Below are 16,229 nucleotides of genomic sequence, written 5' to 3' on the forward strand. Positions count from 1 at the left end.
TCAGACCGATTGATGCCTGGACAGAGCCAATGAACTAGGTTAATTTCAGAAATAAGTCCTCAATGACTATGGACATGTTGCCCTGACATCCCACATTATGAAGGTCCTAGAGAGACTCCCATTGGCCCACCTGAGTAAGCAAACTATCAGGACCCCCTTTGGTTTGGTTATTGCTGTGGAGTTGAAGATGCCATCATACACCTGCTTCAACAAACCCACTGTCATTTGGACATAGCCAGCTGGCTCTCAATGATCTCTCAAGTGCATTTAACACAATTCAACCTCATTTCCTTTGTCAGAAACTCCAGAAGACACAGGTGGAGGCCTCAACAATCTCCTGGATCAAGGACTACCTGACAAATAGACCACCGTTTGTGACACCAAAGGGTTGTGTGTCTAACTAGGTAGTTAGCAACACAGGAGCACCACAGGGGACTAGACACTCACCATTCCTTTTCACTCTGTACCTCAGACTTCCAGTACAAGAGATGGACAAGAAGAGCACAGGGAGCTGGTGGACTGCATTGTGGCATGGTGTGTAAACAATCATCTCATTTTGAACGTGAATAAAACAAAGGAAATGATTGTAGATTTTAAAAGAAACAGGAATAGGTCAAACACTTTTTCCTTAATGGGAGAAGAGGTGGAGGTGGTGGAGGAGTATAAATACCTTGGTGTTCACCTGGACAACAGACTGGAGTAGAGATGCAACTGTGAAGCCATCTACAAGAAGGGTCAGAGCAAACTGTACTTCTTGAGGAAGCTTAGGTCATTCAGTGTTTCCAGCAAGATGCTGCATATCTTTTATAAGTCTGTTGTGGAGAGTATGATCTCTTCTGCCATCATCTGCTGGGGTAGCAGCATCAGAGCACCAAGGACTTCAAACATCTCAACAAGCTAATAAAGAAGGTTGGCTCTGTTCTAGGGGACTCCTCTGGAACATCTGGAGATCATGTGCAAAGAAGGATTCTTCATAGAAGGAAGAACATTATGCAGAACCTTGAGCATCTTCTTCATGAGACTGTTGTAAACTCAACAGAGTGTCGTCAGTCAGAGGCTTCTGCACATCTGCTGTAAGACCGGTACAGGAGACCCTTCCTGACCACAGCCATCAGCTCTTTGAAGAAATCTGTATAAAATGAGCTACAACAACAATTAATTTCCCTTTGGAAAGAATAAAGTATTTTTGAATGTGAATTTAATTGAATTTGAATTAAAATGAGTTCTCTTTCATGTCATTTGTTTCATGTCTCACATCGGGAATGCCCTTGATGTGACCTCATCAGAAGCTCCTATTACATTTTGCCAGCCAGGATTGGTTGGGAATAAGCCTGTCAGTGCCAGAGATGGCAGGGTCCCTCCCCCTATTTATAGGGCTATCACTGCAATGACAGTTTTTTCAAAAGCCCTCTTCTCGCAATGAGCAGAGGTTCCAACCAACTTTCCCACAGATACTGCCCCTCTTCGGAGCCTAGCTAAACTGTCCATAGACATGTGTGCTAGCTCAGTCACTGAACACTTTGCTTGGGGTTTGTTCAGTATCACAGAGAGTAGCTGTTGCCTTGGTAAAAATACCGCTAACAGAGTAAAAAGAACGGAAGGGTCAACACCCCACGTTACGGTTGGCCATTATAGAGTAGCAATACTCCTGCTGTACAACCACACCTGGCTTAGCTGTCACCAGCTAGTTTTTCGTAGCATTACAATCGAATTTCCTTTAAACATGGAGACTGCCCAGTCTTCCACAAAAGCTGAGGAGATCTCACAGGCACAAACGTGCCCATTTGGCAATAAAATTTGAAGCTGGGATACCCACCTGTCTTATGTGGTGTGTCTTGGTCTGAAACACACCTAAGCTGCTTTTGAGTCTGGCAAAGAGTGCTCGCACTGTAGCCGGTTCTCCTTCAAGGTGCTCTGTCGCTGTCTGGCCTGTCAGTCAACATTGTCCAGCAGCAACCCAGTGTTGGCTTCTACAGCATCCGTACAGGACCACCGACGCAATGGCTGGGCCACGTTGGGGAGAAATGCTTGATGCTGTGGATCTGCTGCCACCTGAAATGTCCGAGGACAGTCCCATGTCCGGCCCGCTGGATTCCCTGATAATAAGTCCTATGGAGCCACCAAGGCGTTTAGTCCGTGCTCTGAACACCTTGTCTCTGTTGATGGCTTATCAGGTGGAACTTGAGAAGCAGATGACCGCTTCACCTGACACTGTGTTATGGGAGGAAGTGTGCATCATAACGGATCACCGCCTTCACCTCCAGAAAGTGGCAATCCAGGCTCTGGGCAGAACTATGGGGCTTATGGTTCTACAGGCGACAGCCAGGTGACTGAACCTCACCATGCTTTCCGCTAAAGAGAAAGAGGACCTCCTGGACAACCCCATCACACCCCAGGGACTTTTCTAGGCAGCAGTCCCGTCAATGCAAAAAAAAGGAAGAAGGAGAAGAAAAGGGACGGTAGAGCCTTGAAGCTGTCTTTCTCCACACGTACTTTTGTCACTGGGACCACGGCCCCGCCCCCCAGCATCAGACCTTTGCCCAGGTTGCAGCTCCCTTTCCTCTCACCTATCAAAGGCGCAATAGGCTGCACAGGCACCACAGAAACCCTCTGCCTCCAATGCCCAGTGACAAAGGAAGCCTGAAGGTTCTCACCCCGACTAGTGACCTCACACCTCTTACTGAGGTGGTAAGCAGGAGGAAGCGGCTGGACTTACCTCCTCCCTGGATGGAGGGAGTGAGCAGGGATCGCTTCCCTCCACTTGCTCTTGCAATGCAAGACGGAGCTTTTTGCAGCAGAAGGCGGTGCTCTCAGCCTGCATTTAACAGACAGTGAAAACCAGACCTTGTAAAAAAAAATGCACAGACTCAGACCCTCCCCCCCATGCTTCAGGGAAGCGATTCAGTCAAAAGGACAAGGGGACATCACTGTTTTCCTATAGAAGGAAATTTCCTTGTTTTTGAAGCTATTTCCTTGTGCTGAAGAAAGGCGGACGGCGGTTGCACGCAATTTTAGACCTCCAGGCGCTGAACAAGCATCTGAGAAAATACAAAGTCACTCCTCCCTGCGGCACTTCCTAAGTTCCGCCGATTGGTTTACATCAATCGACCTTAAGCAGGCTCATTTCCACGTCCCCATATACCCAACACACAGAAAATATCTCAGATTTGCATTTTGGGTAAACTGTTACAAATACCTTGCCCTTCTCTTTGGACTGTGTCGGAGCCCGAGAGTGTTTGTGAGGTGAACAGATGCTGCTGTGGGTCCGCTCAGGAGGCGGGGCATCCGAATGGTGATGTACATGGACAACTGGCTGATTGTCTCGTCCTCCCACCAAGAAACTGCAGATCACACAACTGTATTAATACAGCACTTAAGGATAAGTATGGAGAAGAGTGTCCTGAATTCCTTCTCCACAAATGTTCTTTAAAGGTCTCTCCCTGGACTCAGTTCAGTCCAGAGTGATACTAACAGTGAACAGAGTGAAATCCCTGCTTGACAGCTACACTGTGGTGGCTTATGTCACCAGCCAGGGAGGTCTGAGGTCACCGAGGCTCCACAGGCTGACTCACAAATTAATCATTTGGAGCAGCAGACATTTTTTGTCTCTGTGGGCCACTCACGTCCCAGGTGTACTGAACTGTGGAGCAGACCTTCTCCTCAGAGGGAATCCTCTGTGTACAGAGTGGAAACTCCATCCAGAGGTGGCTAGGCTGGTCTGGCAGAGGTTCGATCAGAACGCATCTCTGGGGGTGGACGCACTAGCCCACAGCTGGCTTCCTGCTCCGCTCTATGTGTTTCCCCCAATAGCTCTCATTTCACCAGCACTAGCCAGGGTAGGAGCAGAAGGCCTGACACTGATCCTCATTGCACCCCATTGGCCAGCGAAGCACAGGTTAGCGGAAATAACACAGCTCCACTGGGAGAAGCCATGGCGTTCTTCCTGCACGCAGGGATCTGCTGTCTCAGCTACGAGGACAAATATTTCATCCCCACCCAGAAAGACTGGCTCTGTGGGCTTGGCCCGTGAGTGGTTCAATGCAATCTGTGGAGCTCCCTTAGAATGTCATTCACTACATTTACATGGACATAAGTAATCGGAATAAACGGCCGATCGGACTTAAGTCGGAATATTCTGCTTGGTTTGGACAGGATTGGAATGAAATTATAATCCAACTGAAGCTTGTTTACATAAACAAAATTTCACAACTGGATTAAAATGTATTCGGATTAAAAAACATAAAAATAATTGGATTGTAGCATTTCTATGGACATAGGTAATCGGAAAAAAACAGTCGATCAGACTAAAAATGTGTCATGTAAACTTGCCAATCTGAATATTCTGTTAGCATCTAGCCAGAGCGACTAGCCACTCCAGGTGGAAATACATCACGTTGAAGCAGGGTGCACATGCGCACTCAGGTCAGTTTGCCTCTTTCGGAATAACTTGAAACAACAGCTTGCCCATTGGATCACTGCTGCCTGAACGTTTTTGAATAAACTGTAAGGGACAGTCCTATAAATAGGGGGGGGACCCTGCCCTCTCTGACACTGACAGGCTTATTTCCAAACAATCCTGGCTGGCGTAATGTAATGGGAGCTTCTGGTGAGGTCACACCGAGGGTGTTCCAAATGTGAGACATTCACTCATGCTACTCAGAGAACCGGGCTTACAAAAGTAACCTAAAGTTATCTGGTTCCTTTAAAGGTGCTGCACGTGAAGTGGAGACTTCCACTCCAACCTCTCATTCAGCTCATTCCTCGTTGTTGCAACATGTCCTCCTGCTAGAGCAGGCCAGACAACAGACTGCTATGCTAGGTAAAACAACCACAAAACTATGATAACATTTGCACAAATATAGACAATCCTTACTGTGTTTGTACTGTGATCCTTCACACTTACTACCTATGTACAATCAATCACCACTGGTTACTGCAGAGAGAGGCGTAACCACCGGAAAGCGGCCAGTCAACAAGCTGCCCCGCCATAGACCGTTGGCTCGCACACAAAGCGCACCTTTACCACAGTCACCGCAGGCCCTGCAACAGCTGGTGGTCCAACAGCAGCACCAGCACTTTCTTGAGAAACACTACAAGGTAAACAGGTTCACACTCACTTCCTCCCCACAAACATGACCTTTCGTGGTTCTGCACAGTAACAAAACATGTGGTTTGTAGATGTTATCGAAGGGCGGAGACCTCCCTAGACCGCCACCCACTCACCCTGAGGAGACAGAGGAGGAGCTAACAGAGACCAATGATATGCAGGAAGATGAAGGGGCGGGTCCTAACAGGTGCAGGAAAAGCTTTTTGCTTCCAAACTAAAATCTGTCTCTAATTGAATATTTTTAATTATAAGAGTCTGCTGTGTTTTTCATTCAGATTGCAGAAGGAGGGATCGCATGACAGCAGCCATTTATCTGAGCAAATGGGCATGAATATAAAGGGGGAGGAGGAGCCCAGGATTATGCATGTCAAAGGCGAGAGCACAGAGAGTGAACTGGATGAAGATGAGGAGGATGATGATGTCCTTCAGCTAAGGGAGGGCGAGGAAGAGGAAAGGGGCAGCTATATGCAGGTTGGTGCAAAAGCACAGCTTTTCTGTGGGATCTGAACATGCTCTTTCATTACCAACCCCTGGATAATCAGGATTTCCATGCAGTCTGGGAAATTCTGGAAAAGAATAGAATTTTGTTTAGGGATTTTCCAGGTATGGTTAAAAAGGAAAGAAGATGATAGATGATCAAACATATTTGTTTCTTTCTGTACTGTATTACCTGTCCCATCGTCTACAGATCCATCCATCCATCCTTTCTCTAATTTCTCATTTCCTTCCCTATTTCAGTCGTTTTTTCCTTTTCCATTTCCTTCCTTCCTTTCTACCTTCCAATTTCAATCCTGTCTTTTCTCTCATCCATTCTTCAGTCCTGGGGGCCGAGGGTATTTTTGTTATGTTTACATAGTTCTGTTAATATAGGTCATTACAGGTCCTTCTCAAAATATTAGCATATTGTGATAAAGTTCATTATTTTCCATAATGTCATGATGAAAATTTAACATTCATATATTTTAGATTCATTGCACACTAACTGAAATATTTCAGGTTTTTTATTGTCTTAATACGGATGATTTTGGCATACAGCTCATGAAAACCCAAAATTCCTATCTCACAAAATTAGCATATTTCATCCGACCAATAAAAGAAAAGTGTTTTTAATACAAAAAACGTCAACCTTCAAATAATCATGTACAGTTATGCACTCAATACTTGGTCGGGAATCCTTTTGCAGAAATGACTGCTTCAATGCGGCGTGGCATGGAGGCAATCAGCCTGTGGCACTGCTGAGGTCTTATGGAGGCCCAGGATGCTTCGATAGTGGCCTTTAGCTCATCCAGAGTGTTGGGTCTTGAGTCTCTCAACGTTCTCTTCACAATATCCCACAGATTCTCTATGGGGTTCAGGTCAGGAGAGTTAGCAGGCCAATTGAGCACAGTGATACCATGGTCAGTAAACCATTTATCAGTGGTTTTGGCACTGTGAGCAGGTGCCAGGTTGTGCTGAAAAATGAAATCTTCATCTCCATAAAGCTTTTCAGCAGATGGAAGCATGAAGTGCTCCAAAATCTCCAAAATCTCCTGATAGCTAGCTGCATTGACCCTGCCCTTGATAAAACACAGTGGACCAACACCAGCAGCTGACACGGCACCCCAGACCATCACTGACTGTGGGTACTTGACACTGGACTTCTGGCATTTTGGCATTTCCTTCTCCCCAGTCTTCCTCCAGACTCTGGCACCTTGATTTCCGAATGACATGCAGAATTTGCTTTCATCCGAAAAAAGTACTTTGGACCACTGAGCAACAGTCCAGTGCTGCTTCTCTGTAGCCCAGGTCTGGGGAATGCGGCACCTGTAGCCCATTTCCTGCACACGCCTGTGCACGGTGGCTCTGGATGTTTCTACTCCAGACTCAGTCCACTGCTTCCGCAGGTCCCCCAAGGTCTGGAATCGGCCCTTCTCCACAATCTTCCTCAGGGTCCGGTCACCTCTTCTCGTTGTGCAGCGTTTTCTACCACACTTTTTCCTTCCCACAGACTTCCCACTGAGGTGCCTTGATACAGCACTCTGGGAACATCCTATTCGTTCAGAAATTTCTTTCTGTGTCTTACCCTCTTGCTTGAGGTTGTCAATAGTGGCCTTCTGGACAGCAGTCAGGTCGGCAGTCTTACCCATGATTGGGGTTTTGAGTGATGAACCAGGCTGGGAGTTTTAAAGGCCTCAGGAATCTTTTGCAGGTGTTTAGAATTAACTCGTTGATTCAGATGATTAGGTTCATAGCTCGTTTAGAGACCCTTTAATGATATGCTAATTTTGTGAGATAGGAATTTTAGGTTTTCATGAGCTGTATGCCAAAATCATCCGTATTAAGACAATAAAAGACCTGAAATATTTCAGTTAGTGTGCAATGAATCTAAAATATATGAATGTTAAATTTTCATCATGACATTATGGAAAATAATGAACTTTATCACAATATGCTAATATTTTGAGAAGGACCTGTATTTGGTTCAAAGCAAAGAGTTTAAAAAAACAATATAGACCAAAGCCTAAAAAGATTTTTGAATATCATCAAATGTTGGATATTTTTTATAATAACATCCTTGCTCATTTAGATGAATTGTTGTAATGCTTGAAATTGTTCTACCCAAGTTTTAGCTTTACAAAGGAAATGGAAAATATAGTGAATAACTTCAATATCGTTAATAAATGTAAAATACATTTCCTAAATGAAATTTAATAATATTGTTTTTTTTTTTTAAATGAGCATTGTGTCTCATTCTAACCCAGTTTTACATAGATAAAAGGAACTAAATAATACAGAACCATTGACATTTGTTATATGAATTATTGACTTATTATCTGTACCTTTTATGGCTATTACAACTGCCTTAGCCCATGGTTGTTGCAGGTTCCTCCAGAAATGGTAAGAGAGATTTACAGGCTTGTAAAAACTGTAAAGGACCTCGTGCAGAGAAACAAGACTTAATAGAAATGTGATGTGCAATCACTGAGATATAGCCAGTAATGATTGGTTAAGGATGTCAAGGCATGGGTGCGCATCAATATTGTTTGATCATAGTGTTAATTCCTTTCTTTATTCAAATCTTTATTCTTTATTTTCATCAAACCTTAATTGTCTTTTTCTTTCCTTCCTTCATTCCTTTTATCTTTCCTTCCTTTTAACCCCAATTCCTTCCATCATCTTTATTCTGTTTTTGCTTAAAATGTAAATTACTTCCTTTAATGCTTGCCTGCATCTGTTCTTTCTTCCACCTTCTTCCTTCCTTTAAACTTTAATTTTTCAGCTTCCTTCTTTCTGTCCTTACTTCCATCCTCCCTTCCTCCCTTCCTTCCTTTCTTCATTCTGTCCATGCCTGCGTCCATTCGTGTGTGTTTTTGCATGTTTCGTATATATGTCTAAGCCCTGTAGAATCAGCCCTAAATCTATTGTGAATTTTTATAGTTTATAAATGGGCTAAAAGGACTGAGAAATCTGGAAATTTGAGTCTGGAAAAATATGGAGAAAAATAAAGGAATAAACTATAGGGTTCTTCTATATCTCAAAAATTTAACTTCAAAATTTGTAATACAAAAATTTGAACTAAGGTCTTCATGATTATAAAAACGTTATTTTCAGTAAGAAAAATGACAAAATCAAAGTGATGAGGGGTATTTCAAGGGCCATGTCAGTCTTAAACCAAGTTCATAATACAGGTCCTTCTCAAAATATTAGCATATTGTGATAAAGTTCATTATTTTCCATAATGTCATGATGAAAATTTAACATTCATATATTTTAGATTCATTGCACACTAACTGAAATATTTCAGGTCTTTTATTGTCTTAATACGGATGATTTTGGTATACAGCTCATGAAAACCCAAAATTCCTATCTCACAAAATTAGCATATTTCATAAAAGAAAAGTGTTTTTAATACAAAAAACGTCAACCTTCAAATAATCATGTACAGTTATGCACTCAATACTTGGTCGGGAATCCTTTTGCAGAAATGACTGCGTCAATGCGGCGTGGCATGGAGGCAATCAGCCTGTGGCACTGCTGAGGTCTTATGGAGGCCCAGGATGCTTCGATAGCGGCCTTTAGCTCATCCAGAGTGTTGGGTCTTGAGTCTCTCAACGTTCTCTTCACAATATCCCACAGATTCTCTATGGGGTTCAGGTCAGGAGAGTTGGCAGGCCAATTGAGCACAGTGATACCATGGTCAGTAAACCATTTACCAGTGGTTTGGCACTGTGAGCAGGTGCCAGGTCATGCTGAAAAATGAAATCTTCATCTCCATAAAGCTTTTCAGCAGATGGAAGCATGAAGTGCTCCAAAATCTCCTGATAGCTAGCTGCATTGACCCTGCCCTTGATAAAACACAGTGGACCAACACCAGCAGCTGACACGGCACCCCTGACAGGGCACACCTGTGAAGTGAAAACCATTTCAGGTGACTACCTCTTGAAGCTCATCAATAGAATGCCAAGAGTGTGCGGAGCAGTAATCAAAGCAAAAGGTGTCTACTTTGAAGAACCTAGAATATAAGACATATTTTCAGTTGTTTCACACTTTTTTGTTCAGTATATAATTCCACATGTGTTAATTCATAGTTTTGATGCCTTCAGTGTGAAGCTACAATATTCATAGTCACGAAAATAAAAACAACTCCTTGAATGAGAAGGTGTGTCCAAACGTTTGGTCTGTACTGTAGTTTGTACGAGTTAAAGATCAAAAATCGAAGAAGGAATTTGCCACTTGTGAAACAAAGAGAAACATTACATTTAGGTACCAAATTTCAGTTTAAATAAAAAGTACATCCCAGTGTTTCAAGTGGAGGAGTACAAGTATTTTGGGGTCTTGTTCACAAGTGTGGGGAGAATGGAGCGAGACAATGTAGACCGATCGATGTGCCTGCCACAGTAATGCAGACACTGTGCTGTTCCATTGTGGTGAAGAGAGAGGTTCGCCTTACGGCTCAGCTCTCAATTTATTTGTTGGTATATGGTCCTACCATCACCTATGGTCATGAAATCATGACCAGAAGAGTACAATCCCAGATGCAACCGATTGAAATGAGCTTCCTTCGGTGTGTGACTGGTAACTCCCTTAAAGATAGGGTGAGGAGCTTGGCCATCCAGGAGGGGCTTGGAGTAGAGCCGCTTCTCCTCCACATCGAGAGCAGTCAGCTGAGGAACATTTGTTTGGAATACTCCCTTTGCGCTTCCCTTGGGAGGTGTTTCAGGCACGTCCCACCAAGAAGAGGCCAAGGACACAGTGGAGGGACTTTGTCTCCCAGCTGGCATGGGAACACCTTGGGCTCCCCCCAGAAGAGCTGGAGGAGGTGTCTGGGGAGAGGGAAGTCTGTGTGTGTCTGTGTGTATCTGCTGAGACTGCTGACCCCGCGACCCATTCCCGGATAAACAGAAGATGACGAGTAAGAGCACATCTCAGTGTTATTTAAATAAAGGAAAATAAGTCTATTACATTGATTGCGCTTTTACATTGATAAACCTTGAATGTGATTTTGTTATTTTGTTAGTATTCTGAAGTCGATGTCTGTTTTTGTGTTTTAAAATTACTCCCTATAGAAACTGTGCAGTGTTAGCATTGAAGATGCCGGTGCGTCTGGTGTCGGATGCTGTGCAGCTGGGAGGATTTTTCCTTATACTTTTCTACTTTTGGACATTTGTTATGATGCATTGCCATGGCAACGGGGCTGTTTCTTACAACCGGGAGCAGCTTATTAATATCTCAAAAGCTCAAATAATACTTCAACTACAACCCCAAATCCCTGATGAGTTGAAAAGGAGACGCCGTGGATGCATAGCAGGAGCTAAGAGAAAAGAGAGAAGGAGGAAGTTCAAACCATCTCTTCCGTCGATTATGATGGGCAATGTGAGATCGTTAGCAAACAAGTTGGATGAACTCCAAGCCCTACAAAGGACCCAGCCAGAGTACTGGGAATGTAATATTATGTGTTTTACTGAGACATGGTTGCAGGATCATATCCCCGACTCCAGCGTCTCTCTGCCGGGCTTTTTAACCATACGAGCAGCCAGAGATTTAAAGAGGAGCGGCAAATGTAAAGGAGGTGGACTGGCAGTACTTGTGAACAATAGATGGTGTCATCCAGGACATGTAATTGAAGTGTCATCTCTGCAGTCCAGATATTGAACTGTTAGCAGTAGGTTTTCGTCCATATTATTTATCCAGAGAGTTCACCAGTGTTATTTTGGCAAAGGTTTACATTCCACCGTTAGCTGTTGCTGACACTGCATGCGATGCCATTAGCTCAGTTGTTGCTAAGTTACAGACGCAACACCCGAATGCATTTGTGACAATTTCTGGTGATTTTAACCAGGCTTCACTCTCTGCTACACTTCCAACATTTCAACAGTTTGTCAGCTGCTCTACCAGAGAAAACAAAATGTTGGATTTGTTTTATGCAAATGTCAAGGACTCATACATCTCTATAGCAAGACCTCCTCTAGGCAAATCAGGTCACAGTTTTGTTTTTCTCTGCTCAAAGTATAAGCCCCTTGTTCAGAGGCAACCTGTAATAAAGAGGGATGTGAGAAAATGGTCACAGGAAGTTGAAGAAGCTCTGCAAGGTTGCTTTGAGGCTACAGACTGGGACACACTGTACAATCGACTATATAAACTTCTGTGTGGATAACACCATCCCCATCAGAACTGTGAGATGCTTCCCCATTAACAAACCTTGGATCACCAGTGACCTGAAGGACGTGCTTAACAACAAAAAAGAGCCTTTAGAGAGGGAGAAAGAGAATTATTGAGGAGTTTACAGAAGCAACTTAAAGTCAAGATAAGAGACAGAAAGAAGGTGTACAAGAGGAAGCTGGAGAGCAAGCTCCAGCAAAACAATATCAGAGATGTGTGGTCAGGGATGAAGAAGATCACAGGCTTCATGCAGAAGGATGATCAGACTGATGGATGTCTGGACAGAGCCAATGAACTGAACACATTTGTCAATAGGTTCAGTTCAGAAACAAGCTTCGCATCCTCCTCTCCGGCTCAAAGCCAAACAGACATCCCACCCTCCTTTTACCCACAGGACCCACAGCTTTTCTGTCGCACCTCAAATGTTTTATCTTCCACCTCAGTCATGGACCCTTCTGCTTCCACATGTTTGCCTTCAACCAAATCAGAAGATGCTGATGCTTCCTTTGCTTCCCCCTTCCTCCTGTGTGTCTCAAGAAGTCAAGTGAGCAGCACAGTGAGGATCATGTTCTTTGATTTTTCCAGAACATTTGACACAATTCAACCTGATTTACTTTGTCAGAAAGTCTAGGAGACTCAGGTGGAGGCCTCAACAATCTCCTGGATCAAAGACTACCTGACAAACAGACCACAGTTTGTGAGACTGAAGGGTTGTGAGGTAGTAAGCAGCCAGGTAGTAAGTACCACAGGGGACGATACTCTCACCATTCCTCTTCACTCTGTACACCTCAGACTTCCAGTACAAGACAGACTCCTGTCATCTGCAGAAATACTCTGATGATTCTGGAGTTGTGGGGTGGATCAGAGATGGAGAAGAAGCTGAGTACAGTGGAAACAATCATCTCATTTTGAACGTGACTAAAACAAAGGAGATGATTGTAGATTTTAAGAAAAACAGGAATAAGTCAAACACTATTTCCATCATGGGAGAAGAGGTGGTGGAGGAGTATAAATACCTCGGTGTTCACCTGGACAACAGACTGCAGTGGAGATGCAACTGTGAAGCTATCTACAAGAAGGGACAGAGCGGACTGTACTTGAGGAAGCTTAGGTCCTTTGGTGTTTGCAGCAAGATGCTGCATATCTTTTATAAGTCTGTTGTGGAAAGTGTGATCTCTTCTGTCATCATCTGCTGGGGTAGCAGCATCAGAGCCAAGGACTTTAGTATAGATTCAGCATAAATAGAGCTTGTTTGTGGTGCAGTTTGCCACAAGCAATATATAAGGAAGAGCAAACATGGAAGAAGACACTCAGGTCATATGAGACCAAAATTTTACTTTTTGGCCTGCATGCAAAATGCTCTGTGGGAATAAGGTTGGAGCTAAATACAGAGCAATCCTGCAAGAAAACCTGTTACAGGCTGCAAAGGTCTTAAGACTGGGGTGGATGTTTAATTTAACAACAGGAACAGGAGTCGTGGCAGATGGCCGCTCACACTGAGCCTGGTTCTGCTGGAGGTTTCTTCCTGTTAAAAGGAAGTTTTCCTCTACACAGTTGCTACATGCATGCTCAGTATGAGGTATTGCTGCAAAGGCAATGCAAGCAACTGTCCACAGTTTCTACATGCTCATCCAGGAGGAGTGAATGCTGCAAGTTACTGACTGGATGCAATCTGCTATGTTTCCTTAGACAAAAAGACTTTTAACCAATTTGAATAATAAACTGAATCTGACTGCACTGTTTAATAGTTAGGATTAATTAGAATGTATGTACCTGACTTGATCTGTATGGTTTGACTGAACTGAATTGAAAACTTAACACCAGAGCTGCAGTGGAATGGTTTAGATCAAATAATAATTCATGAGAATGCTCCACTGATCCAATGAACAGACCTAAATAAAGCTGGAGAATCAGTGGCAGTAATCCCAATAGAGAATCTGTGGCAAGATCTGAAAACTGCTGTCACACACACTCTCCATCCAATCTGATTGAGCTTGAGCTATTTTGCAAAGAAGAATGAACAAACCTTTTAATTCTTTAGATGTGTAAATCTTGTAGAGACACACCCCAACAGATTGCAAAGGGAGGCAATTCTACCAAGTATTGACTCACTGGAGTTGTTGGATTGAAATTTGTGGTTTGTGAATACTGCAAGGTACTGTAGAGTTCACGGCCAAGATAGGCAATTCTTTAATTTTATGAAGATGTTTAGAGTTACACTGTATTACAGATCATTGATAAAAGATGACATATTTCAAACAAACCTTTTCATCTTGAACCAAGCAATTCATTCACACACACACACACACACACACACACACACAATTGTTGACACTGCACTGACATCATGTGATGACTCAACCACTGCACTCACTGCTGTGTATATGTCTTTGTGTCTATATGTCTTGAATTGAGTGTTGAGGGTCCACCCATGCATGATGTCACCCACTGCACAGCAGCACCTGCCTATATACAGCTACTTCAGAATATGTGCAGGCATCTTTGTGTGTATGTGTGTGTGACTGCAGTGCTTACCGAATCCTTAAAATCACGCACACACAGTGGTGTGAGGTGGTTGGTGAAGGGTTCAAGTCAAGCTATCGTGGCAGCAATTTTTCTCAATCAGTTTCAGCATGTTACACAGCACAGCTCATAATGTTATGAATGAAGTGTGGTGTTAAGCAATGTGTTCTTTTTTTAAGCTCCTACACTGCCCCACACACACTCCTCCACCTCTGCAATGAATGGACTGATTTGTGATTCAGATCATCTCTCCCTCTCTTTCCCAGCAGTCCTTGCAGCAGCTGAGTGTGTTTTCGTCCTCCCTGGCCCACAGACCTCTGGGAAGAGCCAAGTCGTCCCCTGCGACTGCTGTCAGTCCTATCAAACACCTCTTCACCACCGGTGAGGTTTCTGCTTATGTGTTTATTTTTAGGAATGCACCTCTGGGTTTTGATTGGATAAGTGTGGCATGTGTCAGTCCACCTCCTGTGAGCCTCCGGGCTTGTTGCCTAGCAACGGGGAGCTTAGTGCCTTATTTCTGGTGACACAGTTAATTTTTATAATAAATAATGATGTTCTGATCTGTTTTCTTTTATGTATAAATGTAAAAAGATGGAAAATGTCTTAAAACTGAGCCACACTGACTTTGTGTGTCTTTTTGTATTGTCATTAACATGATTCCATTTGGCAGTTTTTACTAGATTAGCACAGTCCGTTCTTTTAACAACAAGCATAAAGAACTTTTTTGTTAAGGCCTGTGAAAATACACTGAATCTAATGTGCAGCCTGATCTGATTCCCTTAAAAAGAGGTTTCTGTTATATAATAATGTTTTCTTTAACAAAAGACCTAACATTAAAGTTGTCTAACAAATTCTTGAAGGTGCAGCTTTCAAGAAAACATACAGCCAGAGCTATGATGGGATGGTTTAGATCAGGGGTCCCCAATTAAAATAGCAGGAGGTCCACATCCTCCCTCATCCAAACAATTTGGTGTCCGAACATTTTAAATCAATAGACAAAAATATTTTCTTTCATCTTTATTTAACATTTAATTAATACTAGAATTTTTTTTAACCACTGATCAATTATTCATATGCCCATGAAATCATATGCTGAACAGAAAAGAACAATCCAGTGTACAGGGGTTGGACAGTCAGTCAGTCATTTTCTACCGCTTATTCCATAGTGGGTCACCAGGGGGGCTGGTGCTTATCTCCAGAAGTCTATAGGCGAGAGGCAGGGTACACCCTGGACAGGTCACCAGTCCATCGCAGGGCAACACACAAACAACCATGCACACACTCATTCATACACCTAAGGGCAATTTAGAGTGACCAATTAACCTAACAGGCATGTCTTTGGACTGTGGGAGGAAGCCGGAGTACCTGGTGAGAACCCACGCATGCACGGGGAGAACATGCAAACTCCATGCAGAAAGACCCCCGGTCAGGAATTGAACCCAGGACCTTCTTGCTGCAAGGCAACAGTGCTACCAACTGTGCCACCGTGTATGTAGGTGTAGGACCATGTGCATCCAGTGGTTCAAACATTGTATCCTGAAGGCGGTGCCATGTATCAGGATGACAATGCACCAATACACACAGCAAGACTGGTGAAAGATTGGTTTGATGAACATGAAAGTGAAGTTGAACATCTCCCATGGCCTGCACAGTCACCAGATCTAAATATTATTGAGCCACTTTGGGGTGTTTTGGAGGAGCGAGTCAGGAAACGTTTTCCTCCACCAGTATCACGTAGTGACCTGGCCACTATCCTGCAAGAAGAATGGCTTAAAATCCCTCTGACCACTGCAGGACTTGTATATGTTATTCCCAAGACGAATTGACGCTGTATTGGCTGCAAAAGGAGGCCCTACACCATACTAATAAATTATTGTGGTCTAAAACCAGGTGTTTCAATTTCATTGTCCAACCCCTTTACATATAGTAAAGAGAATTGGACCACATACTAAACCTTGTG

The 16,229-nt window shown here is 43.4% G+C and overlaps 1 protein-coding gene across 3 annotated transcripts in view; it reads left to right on the plus strand.

Annotated features, from left to right (window-relative positions):
• LOC124864287 (histone deacetylase 5-like) overlaps nt 1-16,229 on the plus strand; it is a 137,173-nt gene that overhangs the window by 26,310 nt on the left and 94,634 nt on the right. For 2 of the 3 annotated variants that reach the window (XR_007037281.1, XR_007037282.1), the window contains exons 10-14: nt 4,709-4,819; nt 4,940-5,097; nt 5,179-5,294; nt 5,383-5,578; nt 14,536-14,650. Coding sequence is in view for 1 of the 3 variants with exons in the window: in XM_047359012.1 (XP_047214968.1) it covers nt 4,709-4,819; nt 4,940-5,097; nt 5,179-5,294; nt 5,383-5,578; nt 14,539-14,650 (693 nt within the window). In the remaining 2 variants the exon portion in view is untranslated. The remainder of the gene's footprint in view (nt 1-4,708; nt 4,820-4,939; nt 5,098-5,178; nt 5,295-5,382; nt 5,579-14,535; nt 14,651-16,229) is intronic. The other variant, XM_047359012.1, reaches the window with a different exon arrangement.

This window comes from Girardinichthys multiradiatus, chromosome Y, assembly GCF_021462225.1.
Source record: "Girardinichthys multiradiatus isolate DD_20200921_A chromosome Y, DD_fGirMul_XY1, whole genome shotgun sequence".
Taxonomy (NCBI): domain Eukaryota; kingdom Metazoa; phylum Chordata; class Actinopteri; order Cyprinodontiformes; family Goodeidae; genus Girardinichthys; species Girardinichthys multiradiatus.